Genomic DNA, 14185 nt, shown 5'->3' with positions numbered 1-14185 from the left:
CAACTGTGGAAAAAATATATAAATCTACCTCTGATTCTCTCTCAAGGCTATAGTTTTGTGATGTCCTGTTATCCCCGTCATTGTAATTTCACTTGGAAAAACTGTTCCGTAGCAAAATCAGTTTATCTGTTATGGGTAATCATTTTAGACTGCTGCACCTGACATTTTTGGCTATTGTCAGACCAAGTTTTTTTCTCTGCTGTCACTGTGGACATGGGGTGGATATCAGCCCAAAATTACTCGAGTGCATTTTTGGGACAAAGTTCACCCCATGTGCATACTGACATGCACCTAAAATTTGAGCACCAATTGTTCCTCCTTAGAACCTTTTAAATGCCCTTTGTGTAAACTTTTTGTAGCTTATTCATAATGCTAATTGGCAAAAAGTATGATTGACCAGTCTAGCTCCCTTTCTAACTGTCATTTAGCTACTTCGAATTTCATGTCCTTATTTATATTTTGTTTTCCTTCTTTAGTCAGATACACCACTTTGCTCGTGCCATATCAAAATCTGGCACAAGGTTCTTGATCAGAGCCCTGTTGGGGGAAATGGAGCTGAAGGAATGTGCTGAGAAGTAGTGTTTTGGTTGATTTATTGAAGATTATTCCCTGCTAGTCCCGTCCATCTGCTCCATTTCCTGGTGCTTCCTTTCCCAGGCTGTACAGGGGAGTTGGCGACACTCAGCACATTGCACAGTAAGATAGGAACCAATCAGCAGCTAGGCTGACTTGATAGGGAACTGAAGCCTGTCTTGTTTGTGTGACTGCAGGACTGTGATTGGCTAACCTCCTTTACTGTGTTTCTGATAGGGCTGTTAGGACATGCCCACCCCTCATTTGAAACATGGGCAGGGACTGAAGCAAATCCCTGGGGAGCTCCAATAAAGGGGCAATTTTTAAGGTTAGTAACCATTTTTAGCCCAGAGTGAAACCAGCAACATATAATATTTATAACTGCCAACAAGATTTTTTTTCTATTCCTATAACTTTTCTTTAAGTACAAGTCTCCTCAATACCTCCCTAGCTTGCAGGTCTGAATAATGTGTATATCCCAGAGGATGCTTTTTGTGGTACACCTACTGCCCACACCGTATGAAGTGTCTGCTGTCTGTGACAAAATGCAAAATAAGCAGGTGTTTTGTGCCTGTTTTTTGTACTTTGCACCTTGACCTGGCATTTTTGGTTAGCAGAGTGTGAAATCACTATGGACATTGCTATATGCTCTTCTGCCAGCTTGAAGTCAGAGTGAGAAATAAAAGAAAATAAATGGGGAGTTAGGGGGTGAAATGCTGAGCCTACTGGCGCTGCTCCTCATTAATGTCAGTGGTGAGACAAGCAGTAATCAACAATGGTTTGGTTGGCACTAATTTTATCATATTTTCAAAATACAGTCTGTGTATGTGCCAATTACAGAAAAGAGGGGCACCCCTTTTGCCCTCAGCTCTGCAGGTGGATTTAGCCACAAGTGTTTGGATGGGGGAGTGGGTTTAAAAAAATATTTTTTTTCTATGTAATCATCCAAGGGTCATAATCCTAAAGCTACCATTCTTGGCCCTGCCTAGTGTGCCATTGCCCTTAATAATCTTGTACTAGGAGTTGGACAGGTGGAACTTGACTGAGGCATGTCTTTTTTCAGTCTCATCTTATATACTATATAACTTAAAAAAGACTTTTGTTTATATGTGTATAAGGACTTGTTTTCAAAACTGGAGTAAACTGAAACTAGAAGAAGAAATACTGCTGGAGTTAAAAGATTATAAACTCAAATTCAAAAAGATGACAACTTTTTTAAGTAAAAAAAAAAAAAGTTCCAAATTCCAAATGCGACTGTTGTGAATTCCAACTCCTCCATTATCTTTAAAAACTATATTTAAATATGTAAGGGCTAATTGTTTTGGAAAGCAGCTTCTGTCTGGCCCTTTCTGCTCTGTTGGTCTGATTCTTGCACCGATGTAATATATATTAGAAAGTTGCTAAGAGCTACATTTTCTTTTATTAATCATTTTTCTTCTCAGTCTACAACCCCTACAGGGCTTCTGTGCAGCTGCATAGCCTTTTTTTATCCAGTATAAGGTGCAGAGTGCAACCACAGAATGGGTGCAAGTGCTTTATACGGGAACACTAACAGTTGCAATAGGACCTTCTAGTATACTTGCATCTAGAGCAGTACAAATGTAGCCCAGAAGCCAACCGAATAATACTAAACTATAATGCTGTTAGACGGTTGATCAGGTATTTCTGCAGGTTATTCACAGGTTTTAATGCCTAAATTGTTGGCCAATTCATAAATTAGACAGTGGAAGTGTATTCTTCATGGTTTCTCCATGGTGTCTGTGTGTGTGGCCATTTTCATTTTTAGAAGGGTCAATTTCTCAGGGCACTCACAGACAAGGGGACCCACTATTAGATGTATTATTCTTTCTCATTGTGCTTTCCCATGAAGAGATGGGTTGCAGTTAGGGATGCATCGAATCCACTATTTTCGAATTTAGCCGAACTCCAAAATCTTTGTAAAATATTCAGCCGAATACCGAACCACATATGCAAATTAGGATACAGAAAGGTCAAAGAACCTTTCAAGTTCCGTGATTTTAAGAATTTGGATTCAGTTTAGCCAGGACCATGGATTTGTCTGAATTTGAATCCTGCTGGAAAAGGCTGAATCTCGGTCAAATCCTGAACCAAATCCTGGATTCGATGCATCCCTAGTTGCAGTTTGCTGCAAATTCATCTTCTTCTTGTGCTTGGTGTGGCCCACAAACGAGATCCTTTATGGGGGGGGGGGTTAAATCTCAGTAAAATAGACCTTGTAACCACTGGAGGCATGGACAAGCCAGCAGGCATATCCAAATTTGCCATTTAGCATTTGGTTATTATCATCGACAGGAATGTCATTAGTCATTAGGAAATCCACATTTAGCGCATTTACGTTTTCTTCACCAGCGAGAACATCATATGTGCCATTAGCGTAGGGTTATTGCAAATGGGATATATATCTACAAGCAACCGTGCTAAACATCCCAAGCCATTCAGGAGAATTATAATTTCCTCTGTGTTTTTTCCCATAACCTATGTCAGGGATCCCCAACCTTTCGAACCTGGGAGCAACATTTAAATAGAAAAAGTGTTGGGGAGCAACACAAACATGAAAAATGTTCCCCGGGGTGCCAATAAGAGCTATAATTGGCCTATGTGGACTGGCAACCTACAGAAGGGTCTGTTTGCCATCTGTTTTTATGCAACCAGAACTTGCCTCCAAGCCAGAAATTAAAAAATAAGCACCTGCTTTGAGTCCAATTGGAGCAACATCCATCGGGGGGGTTGAGCAACATGTTGAGCAACATGTTGTAGAATAGCCTTTGTAGAATAGTGCAAGGAAGCATACACCAGGCAGAGGCATAACTACAGAGGAAGCAGACTCTGCTTGCCGGTACAGGATGTATAGGGGGCTCTGCATCTCCTAGGTGTATGACAGCCTTCATAAATATACAGTATACTTACTGATTGTAACCTCTTTTGTGCAGGGCCCTATTTACCTCTCATACTGGTTATAGGGCTTTCTTTGTATGTAATCTGTATGTTTTTTATACACACATATTTATTGTTGTTGGCACTTTATAAATACACGTTAACAAAAATAACAATATTTTTTTAATTTGAATTACAATTAATTTTAACATCACAATTGTGCAAAACTGACTAGCTAAGAGCATTTGTAATTCAGCAATCACACAGGATCTTTTCCGCTCACAATATACATACACACTTGGTGATCTTGCATAATATACTTCGATCACAGTAAAGAGGCCTACCTGAAATTAAAAGCAACAATAATACAGAAAATATACAGAAATATAACATAGATTCCCAAACATAAAATACTTGAAGTTGTTTCAGGTCAAAACTTTTACACTGTTTATAAAAACAGCTTAAAAAAATACAATCATGTTTCATGGAACTACATCTTCCACATTCCTCCACTACTTTAGTCTGCCGCGGGTTGTGGGAGTTGTAGTTTCCCAGAAGCGGGAGACAACAGGTCGGAGACCCAGGCATTAGACACTGTTATAATGACACATGCTTTCTCTCCAAGGGATAATCAGGGAGTGATTGGTAAGCGCTAGTTGGGGGAAGGGAGGGAGCCAGCCTGCAGGGAAGCAACTTCTGTAGCCTCTTCTTTTTTTTCCTTTTTTTATATTGTGCCTGCCCCCCCAGCAACTTGCAATCGTTCATCCCGGGCTGAGGAAACAAAAACAAGGCTCCAGTTGGGGGAAAGAAAAGCTTCAGTGCGGGGGGGGGGGCTGAATAGAGAGCAGGAAAGAGCCAGAACTGATTATTCATTCAGGTTGGAAGCAGGAAGCGAGGGAGAGAGGGAGGCAGCGGCTCAGTCACCTCTAGCATTGCAGCCAGGAGATCGGCTCCTGCCTACCAGGAAGGGGACACAATAAGGAACCGGGCACCTGCTGGGAATCGCGGACGGGCCCATTCCTTCTACTATCGTCATTTAGCCTGGAAGTTCGCCCCTAGCTGAGCAGGTGGTTTGTGGGAAACTACTGAAAGTGCCAGAAGAGATGAAGCAGGTCCCGGGCTGCAGATCGCAACTATCTTAGTTAATCACTGCCGGATTGCGGCCCGGGGGGGCATTTGTGTCGTGCTGATGGCTTTAGCCCCTGGGCACTGGGGGCAATGGTCAGTGCGTGGGAGTCAGTAGGAGCCCCCGGATGAACTTCATGGACTTTGTTTAACTGTTGAATTTTTTATTTTTTTTTACTAGGTGCCCTGTTTGGGGACATTCTCAGAGGGAGTTTTATCAGAGAAACTTGTCTTTGGCCAGTCGATAGAAAGAAGGACCAACACACAAACAATAGATAATGGAAAGAGAATCGTGTTTCTTTAGGCAGTTGGATCTTGTTTATGCAGTGGGTGCATGTTGGTGTTAGGCTGCCTGCAATGTTTTACCTCTGCCTGGGGATTTGCTTCTAGGAGGATCTGTCATTCATCGTCTGCTACTCCTGGACAGCACAGTGTTGGCTTGGGGCACGGCTACCAGCATGGAGCCCAGAGCTGGGCAGGAGAGGTTTCTGCCTGAGGATACAAGGGTTTATTATGGTTTGTTGGATCAAGGGCACACAGTGGTGGAGAGGAAACTAATGGAAGGCTACAGGCTGGTGGATGTTATTCTTACTGGAGGGGCTCCTTGGGGATTTACTTTGAAAGGTGGCAAAGAACATGGAGAGCCTCTTATCATTACCAAGGTAAGAAGAACATAAAATAAGCTGCATGGTTGAAAGCTATCAATACACTGTAGAATGGCATGTTTATTGTAAATAGAAAATATTATTTCCTGTGGGACAAATTACTTAGGCTTCAAATTGTAGCACAGACTTCCAGTAGGAAACAATGGTTTCAGTTTTAGTTTCAACAACATTTCATGGACTCTTTCTTCTATACCTGTAATTTTGTATAAAGTATCAAACATGAGTGTGTGTGTTGCATGTTCACATTCAACCTCTAAAATTAGTAGTTTTCCCTGAATGTTGCATTTGCGAATGGCATGTCTGTGCTAGATTATTGCAACACAACAAGATGACTGAGTTAATGACGGCACTTGATGGTGCTATGAAGAATAACTTTGGTGTCGGAAAGTTTAGTGTTGAAATATGAGGGGGAGGATGTATTTACAAATGGAACATGGGCCTGGATTGGGCAACATTGTAGATGATGTTGAGGGAGTTGTAGTTCTGCATCATCAGAAGGGTCAAAGGTGATACAACAGTCCAACTCTAGTTAATGGCAGCTGCTGCTGGCAGATAGAGCAGGACCTGCCTCTGCATTGAACTGTAAGTTTCCTTACACCCAGGGTTGCTGTGCACATGTTAGTAACTATTGTTGTGATGATCTCACTGAAGTGTGGTGCATAGCAAAACCAGGATACTTCATACTTGTTGGACCTCCTGTAAACATAAAAGTATTTTACATGATAACTAAACCTTCTAAGCAGTTTAATAACCATCTGCAAGGGTGCTGATGCTCATTTGACTGATAATGTCAATAATAAATGTAATATTTTTTAGCAATGATTTTTTATGTCTGATCTTCAATATATATATATTCTGGCAGTAAAGTTAAATGTAGGATACCATAGCAAGCTGTATTTGCAACTTTCATGCATTATGACTGGTTGAAGTTACTGTTGCACCCCATGCATATAAATAGGTAGATGAAATGAAACATCTTTAGCACATTTAAGAATGTCACTTTGAGGGTCTCATTTATGAACTTTTAACCTGGGGAATCCTAAAGAACTTTAAGACGTTTGATATTTGAAATTTTCTGTCAGGAAAGTTTTGAACAAATTTGTTTTGAGTAGTCATACACCATTCTGGTCTGTTGGCTGGTAGTGTTCAGTGCTGCTGAACACCAGCTCTGAGCGCTATCTTATGTCCAAATCTTTGCTCCCTGATGCAAATCGCATATGACAATGTTTTGAATTTGTACTCTTTGCTACAATAAAAATCTTTAAATCTGTTGTTATCTTACTAGTAGGAATGCACCGAATCCAGGATTCGGTTCGAGATTGGGCCAAGATTCGGCCTTACACGGTCTTGGCCGAACCGAATCAGAATCCAAAAAAATCACCTATCCTTTTGTCATGTAAACACGGAAGTTGAAAATTTTTCGCCGTGCACAAATTTAACCCTTCCAAAATCGAATTAGCATATCCTAATTAGGTTTCAGATTTGGTTCAGTATTCTGTCAAATCCTTTACGAAGGTTCAGCTGAATCCGAAAAAGTGGATTTGGTGCATCCCTACTTACAAGATGTTAGAACATTATTGGGCATCAGGCCTGGCTTGTCAGTTTTCCTATTCATTCCTCAGGTTTACAGTAGGGTTAAGGTCAGGGTTCTGTGCATGCCAGTCAGATTCTTCCTTTTCCATCTAAGGAAGCTAATTCAGCAAGAAACTTACTTTGAGCATGGTGATATTATGTTGCTGAAACAGCAAAGAACCTTTCCAGAAAGTAGGATGAAAGGAATTGTCAAAAATATCATTGTACACTGTAGCTGTAGGCTAATGTCCGATGGAACGATTTTTTTGCCCGTGATAGATCTCTGATACCTCGGGCGACTAACCACTCTGAAATGCTCCCACTTATCGCTTCAGCTTTCTGAAATCACTTGCAAAAGGAAACTTTGCGCGACTTCAAAAATCCACCAGCGACTTCTATTGTTGCTGGTGGAAAGACAATTCGGAGCAGTTAGGTGCCCACAGTAACAGAGATCTATCACACATGACATTAGCATTAATGTTTGCTTTCAGTACAATCGAGGGCCCTTGCCCAATCCAGTCAGCATTAAGCATTCAGGCAAATAGTGTTCTCATGGTATCCGCCAAACCCTGATCTGTCCACAGACTGCCAGATGGAGATAATTGATTCATAACTCCAGAGGATATTCTCCAGCACTTCAGCCAGTGCTTGGCACTGAACATGCTGCAGTGAATAGTTCTTGTGCTGGTGCTGCTTACAGAGTACTCAGCAGTGTGTGTGTTCCACAGGACAAGCAAGATTAGAAGGAGTACCTGAATATTTATCCAGAAAGCTCTGAATTACTGGATGGCTGTCTCTTATAAACTAATTTTAATCTAATAACATTTTTAAAAATTATTTCCTTTTTTACTGTAATAAAAATAAATAGTGCCTTGTACTTGATCCCAACTAAAATAAGGGCTCTGGCACATGGGGAGATTAGTAAATCGCCGGTGGGATGGCAAAAGCGGCGCGCGATTTCACTGAAATTGCAGAAGTTTCCTCTCACTGAAATCGTGCCACCACGTATGCCATCCCACCGGCGATTTACATTTTTGCCGGTGGGATGGCATTTCACGACTAATCTCCCCGTGTGCCAGAGCCCTAAAAGTAATCCTTATTGAGGCAAAACAATCCCTTTGGGTTGATTCAACATTTAAATGATTGTTAGCTTATGGTAATCCAAATTGCAGAAAGATCTCTTATCCAAAAAATACCAGGTTCCTTGAACAGTAACCGGTCCCATACCTGGTCAGTAAAATATCTGGCTAATGCTATCGCAGACATTTTACCTCTTAGATCTCTTAATTTCTATATCTCTCTTTCTTTTTTCCTGTCTCATCCTTTTCTTCAAATATTACTTATCAGTTGTTACTTTATGGGCGAAGAGACACGGAGTGATTAGTCGCCACAAGTTTTTGAAAAGTCACGGCGACTAATTCGTGCAACAAAATTGCGTGCACGATTCGTCATAGAGACGCAATTGTCGGAAAATTGACGCGATTACTCGCCGCGACTAAAATAATTAGAAGTCACGACGACTTATCGCCTCGTGTGTCTTCGCCCTATATAAGACAAACTTATTTCACTGTTACTATTTCCTGTGATAAGAAATGAGAAATGTCTTACTTATCTTGAAGGAATATAACATTGACATGAATAAACCTTGAATAAACAAAAACAGGTTGCATACCCCAACTATAATCGACAGTAGAAATCTGATTTTTCATACCTGGATTTAAATTTTTCCCGAAATTAATACCATTCTTTCATGGACGCACACTGACAAGTGGTATCTTTTTTTACCTCTGGAATTTATGTCTTTTTGACGCTATCCACTGGGAAATGTAAAATCGTGGTTCTACTGTAAATCTAGTTGCTCGAATGAGGGAGTCTGGCCAACTAAGCACAATTTACATTCCTAACTGGCGCTCTGCATATATACATATATATTAGACCAATCAGAAATTATCTTGCAATGTCAAAGTTGCGATGTACAACCTATTGAACTATCATTTTGCATGTGCTGATTAAATACATTACTTGACTGTGCTTTTAAAGTGTAAATGATGGTAGATCATGCACACATGCACTTTTGGGATGAGGGACCTGAAACAATGTGCACAACAGAATGCTCTCTGCTTATAACCAAGCTACCCTTTTTGCTAAGCAAGCTGTTTCAGTATAAGCAGATACATCATATTTTCAATGAAATGTTTATTAATAAAAATGGGCATATTACATAGGGATGGTATTGATGTGACTGATGCTCATTTGATGCAGACTTCTAAACTATGTAAATATGCTGTTATGGAATTATTGTGTCACTGAATGATGAATGTTTGCAGACTGAAACAGGTTCTTTTGTTGTATTTCCCTGTAGATTGAATCACCCATTCATCCTTTTAATACAATGCCCAGTTCCTTCTGATGAAATACAACCCTACAGCATGATGCTGCTATCGCCATTCTTCCCTGTAGGCAGGGCCGAAACTAGGGGTAGGCAGAAGAGGCAGCTGCCTAGACCACAACAGTGAGGTGGCGCTAGGCAGCTTCCTCTTTTGCCAACCCCTAGATCTCTTGCCCCCACAACCGATTTCCCGGCGTTTCCTTCCTGGACAGCGTCTGCGCGCTGCGCTCCCAATTCTACTGCGTCCTTTGTTTGTGTGTATGTACGTTTGTGCACTTGGCCCGCCTCTGACTGTAGGCATGGTGTTGTTAGAGCTCTGGGCAGTTGTTTGATTTGAACCACACAGATATTGATTTGAAAGTTGACCATAAGGGCAGTGGTACACGGGGAGATTTAGTCGCCCGTGACAAATCTTCTTTGTTGCGGGCGACTAATCTTCCCGCAATGCCATCCCATCGGCTAGAACGTAAATTGCCGGTGGGATGGCATACGCGCCACTGCGATCTCCTGAAGTCTCCCGAAGTTGTCTAGTCTCCCGTGTACCACCGCCCTAAAGGTGGCCATACACGCACCGATATTATCGTACGAAACCTCGTTTCGTACGATTATCGGTGCGTGTATGGCATGTCGGCGAGTCGACCGATATCGCAGGAAGCTGCCGATATCGGACGACTCGCCGATCGGACAAGTTTGAAAATTTTGATCGGGCGCCATAGAAGGCGCCTGACCAAAATTCTCCCTTCAGAGCTGAATCGGCAGAAGGAGGTAGAAATCCTATTGTTTCTACCTCCTTACCTGCCGATTCAGCCCTGAATGGTGTGTGGCGGATCTTACGATGTTTCGTGCGACCGATGGTCGTACGAAACATCGTCGGATCGCCACGTGTATGGCCACCTTACAGCTCTATTTTAGTCTTTTCCAACAGTTTAATTGTGAAGACTAGTAGCAGCTACTTGTCAGTGCTACAAATATAGATAATGCTGATCATTTATGGTGAAGACACATGGAGCTACTAGTAGCAGATATTTGTCATAGCTACTAAAATAGACAATGCTGATCATTTACTGAGAATTGTCTCTACATGTTTTAGCAGAGGCAATTCTCAGTATTGTCTATGGCAGGGTATTTTCTGGAGTTAAGTAGCTGCTAAGTAACTTCTTGTGTCTTCATCCTTACCAGATTGCAGATGGATCATTCTCAAGAAAACAGATGTGCTTTTAAATTTCTTTTTTTTTTTTTTAATTTTTCACCTTTTTCTCAGTAAAGGCTTCTTTTGTGCCATTTTTCAATACAGGCTAATGCTATGTAGTAGTATTGATATGGTATTCCCATTCCTACATAGAAGTATAAAAGATGAGACTTGGGTGCTGGTGCTAAAGCACCCCACTATTTTGCACCTAGCCCTACCATAGTCTGCCTGAAGTATACTTGCCTGAAGTGAATTTCTAAATTATGTTGCAAATATGTACTCTACCAAACACAAAGGCTTTTGTTTTTTTTTTTTTTTTTAAACATGTGATCATAATCAAGAACCTATTTTGTATTTCCTGCAATTCAGATCTGCCTGGTGTATGGTTGGTTTATTTTGGAAAGCTGTTGTTAGGTTATGAAGTCTCCACTTCTCTCTGCCTGTGCTTTGAAGGGAGGTGAAAAGAAACAATCTGCTGTCTTACATAACTCCATTTAGCTAAATTGACAGGCACAGCTTTGGCATGAGGGTAGCTACACAGAGTGAAGTTCAGCCCTAACAACGTGAAAGCAGGCATTTTTGGGCCGATCTCAGCTCTATGTAGCTGCATGCAGGTGATAAGTACCCAAGATAACTATTCCAACTCAAACTATGTAACTATGTAAATGAAGACACCCAGTTAAGCAGTGTTTTATGTTTTTATTGAACTCACAACTTGTTGCATTATTTTATTGATGTTTGATCATTGGAGAACATTCACGTGCATCTAGATATGCAGGACTTGTACGGTCTGACGCAGTGTATGCTCACACTGTGCTTCATTAGACACCACAGATGTTGCAAATAAAATTTCAGAGGTTCATTAGACCAAGCTGTAGCATGAACACAAACAGTTTGGTCCATAATGATTCTTAAACTAGCAATGGCAGATAATCCAATTATTTGTGTCTGGTTTTTTTAGCAGTACCCCTCTATGAGCACACCACAGATATACTTCACATGGGAGGTGTTCTCCTGCAAGTGGGTTATAGTGAGGAGGGGGAATGTTATCACGAAGTTACTGGGGACTTGATATAGTCTGGGTGGATCAAGCAGCAATGACCTTTTCATTTATTTTAGGAGGAGCACTGCATATCTGACCCTACTACTTCCATCCTGTTGTATAATATTAATTACCATTAATTTCCTGTAAGCAAAAAGTCAGCAAACGTCATCAGTTTTGTTTACTTTTCAGAAACTGATGTGTGGTTAGTGGAGGGTGGAACTGAATTATTTGTATTTCCTGTGTGTTACACAATTTATTGTATGCTGCAACTAATTGTGTGTGTTTCTACACACAAGGAATATTGTTTACTATATCCTGGATTAGTTCCCACCACTTTGTGCATATTTACAACCTGCCTGAAAGTGGTATAAGTATTTTTGAATCAGCTTTTTTGTAAAATGTTTTATTACATTGTTTGGACAGAGGGAAATTATTAGCTTTTTCCCATTATAGAGTTTTACTATGTTGGGAAGGCATTTTAAAGGAGCACGTTTGGTGCACTTTCAAGATTTATTTATAGAATAACTAACATAGCTTAACTACCTCATTTTCCCTTTGGTGGAACACAGGACTACCTAGCTTGTATATATTCTAGGGGTAGCCAGGCAGAAGCGGTATGTGCCTGGCACACCCCCCTCCTAACACGTGATTCATCTGCCTACCTCTTCAGCCCTGCTGTCCAGGGAGTACTAGACTACTTGCAGAACTGGGATACATGAGAGTAGCATGCTGACTAAACATATGCACAGGGCTGCTGATATACTCCCAATATAACACATTATAGTTACAGTTCTTGCTTTGCTTGTGCATCATTCATCTTACAGGTTAACCTAATCTTCTGGGGTCCCCCATGAGTACCTCTCAGGCTTGGTATTACACTCATGAATTCTCAGCTTCTATCTGTTTTAGAATCCATAGCTGGTTAGATAGTTCAGTGTTTACTGGAAGACCATCTACCATAGAGTCCATTTTAAGCAAATAATTCTAAATCATAAAACTGATTCCCTTTTTCCCTGTTTTACTAAAACAGTACCTTTTACTAAGATGCATGACTCCATATTGGTGGCAAAACAATCCTATTTGGTTTATTTAATGTTTAATTGATTTTTAGCAGACTTAAGATACAGTGATCCAAATTATGGAAAGATCTCTTATCTGAAAAAACCCTTCTCCCAAGCATTCTGGATACTGCCTATACCGATTTATATATTTTTACTTAGTATGTATATATATATATATATAATATATTCAGAATCATAATCTTCCTGCAGTGCTGCTGTATCATTATTTTTGTTTTTAGTAAATCAGCCTTGAATTCTCAATAGATTCTTTTTGTACAGGTTGTTGACAATGCCATACAACCAGAAAATGAAAACTACCAAAGTCTTTGCTTTGTTGTTGTTCTTTTTTTTGCCGGGTAACCAAAGGGTAAACTGCCACTGAATTCTCTGAATTCCTAGATCTGAATTCTAATTGTGAAACTAAATCACCCCTTTGCATAAAAGCACTGAAATAAAAAAAACAAAACAAACAAAAAAATATATAATGCTTTAGACTTTAAAACATAACATGTTGTTAAACTACTATTTCTATAAATTTATTCTTATAATTAATTACATGTATTTATAAATCACCAACTTATTCCACAGTACTGCACAATTCATTGAACATTCAAGCTTAGATACAACCTCAACCCATACAAGAGGTAATGTGGGCCCTACCCAAAAGAGCATACAATCTAAAAATAATTTTTATGCATTTAAATATATGTATGTTTAAATATCTGATGCAACTCAAATTTGATTGTTAAGAAATTTGCCTCAAGGGCATGCAGTTCAGGTTGAATTAATTGTGTTTATATATAGTACATAGCAGGAGGGTCAGTTGACTTAATCGTTTATAAAGGCACATATACATGTATTAAATCCCCTGTCCAGGTATCTGCAGGGTCATGAGGGTTAAACCCACCCTCATATCTTGGAAGGAATGAGAGAATTTCAGAGTGTTGACCCTTCCTCTCAAATTCTTCCTCTTGGATCTGAAGGGAGGAGGAAGCAGAGGACACCCACTATCCCTCCTGCTGATCAGTCAGCACTATGATAAAATAACATTCCTTCTCTGGCATGTCTTGGTTCCCAAGGCTTCCAGGTAAGGGATCTCCACAATTGTTAATATATTGACCCATTGTTCCATACACAATTTGTGTACAATATTGTAACAGTGTTGTCCCAAGCATTCTGGATAACAGGTCCCATACCTGTACCCTCCATAACTTTGTGTGATTAAAGGAGTAAATTATTCTAATACCATATTTTATTTTTGTTTAGTTTAGTGTTTCCTACCAAAGTCCTGCTTTAATAATCTGATTCCTTTTCCCAGTTTTTCATGTGCACAAAACATGTTAGAGGCTGAACTTTTACTTTGTCCCCTCTTCCCTGCTCTTATCAAGATAGCTTATGCAGAGATAACGAGCTCTGTATAAACAAGTCCTTCTCCCAGTGTCAGGCTTTGGGATAAGGAAGAGTTCATTATACAACAGAGTTATCTGTGTACTGGTAATCTGATAAACTACTTTTTCATCCTTTTTTAGAGTTGCTCAGAAGAACAACAGAAAGTTGGAAAGTGAAACTACTTTAAAAGTCAGTCTTTGCCCTGTGTAAGAAATAATAATAATCATCAAACCCAGATTCGGACTGGGGGGTGCAGGGCCCACCGGAGCTACCGCCCCAGGA

At 40.2% G+C, this 14185-nt stretch overlaps 1 protein-coding gene across 2 annotated transcripts in view; it reads left to right on the top strand.

Moving 5' to 3' along the window:
* The first annotated feature begins 4112 nt into the window (after window positions 1-4112).
* shroom2 (shroom family member 2) overlaps window positions 4113-14185 on the top strand; it is a 120533-nt gene continuing 110460 nt past the window's right edge. The window contains 5 exon segments of one of the 2 annotated variants that reach the window (NM_001078710.1): window positions 4928-5072; window positions 5074-5085; window positions 5087-5090; window positions 5092-5218; window positions 5220-5255. In NM_001078710.1, coding sequence (NP_001072178.1) covers window positions 4928-5072; window positions 5074-5085; window positions 5087-5090; window positions 5092-5218; window positions 5220-5255 — 324 coding nt within the window. 2 annotated transcript variants of the gene reach the window in all.

This window comes from Xenopus tropicalis, chromosome 2 (genome assembly GCF_000004195.4).
Source record: "Xenopus tropicalis strain Nigerian chromosome 2, UCB_Xtro_10.0, whole genome shotgun sequence".
Lineage (NCBI taxonomy): Eukaryota > Metazoa > Chordata > Amphibia > Anura > Pipidae > Xenopus > Xenopus tropicalis.
The sequence above is the reverse complement of the archived record's forward strand: the minus strand, read 5'-3'. Positions and strand labels throughout refer to the sequence as shown.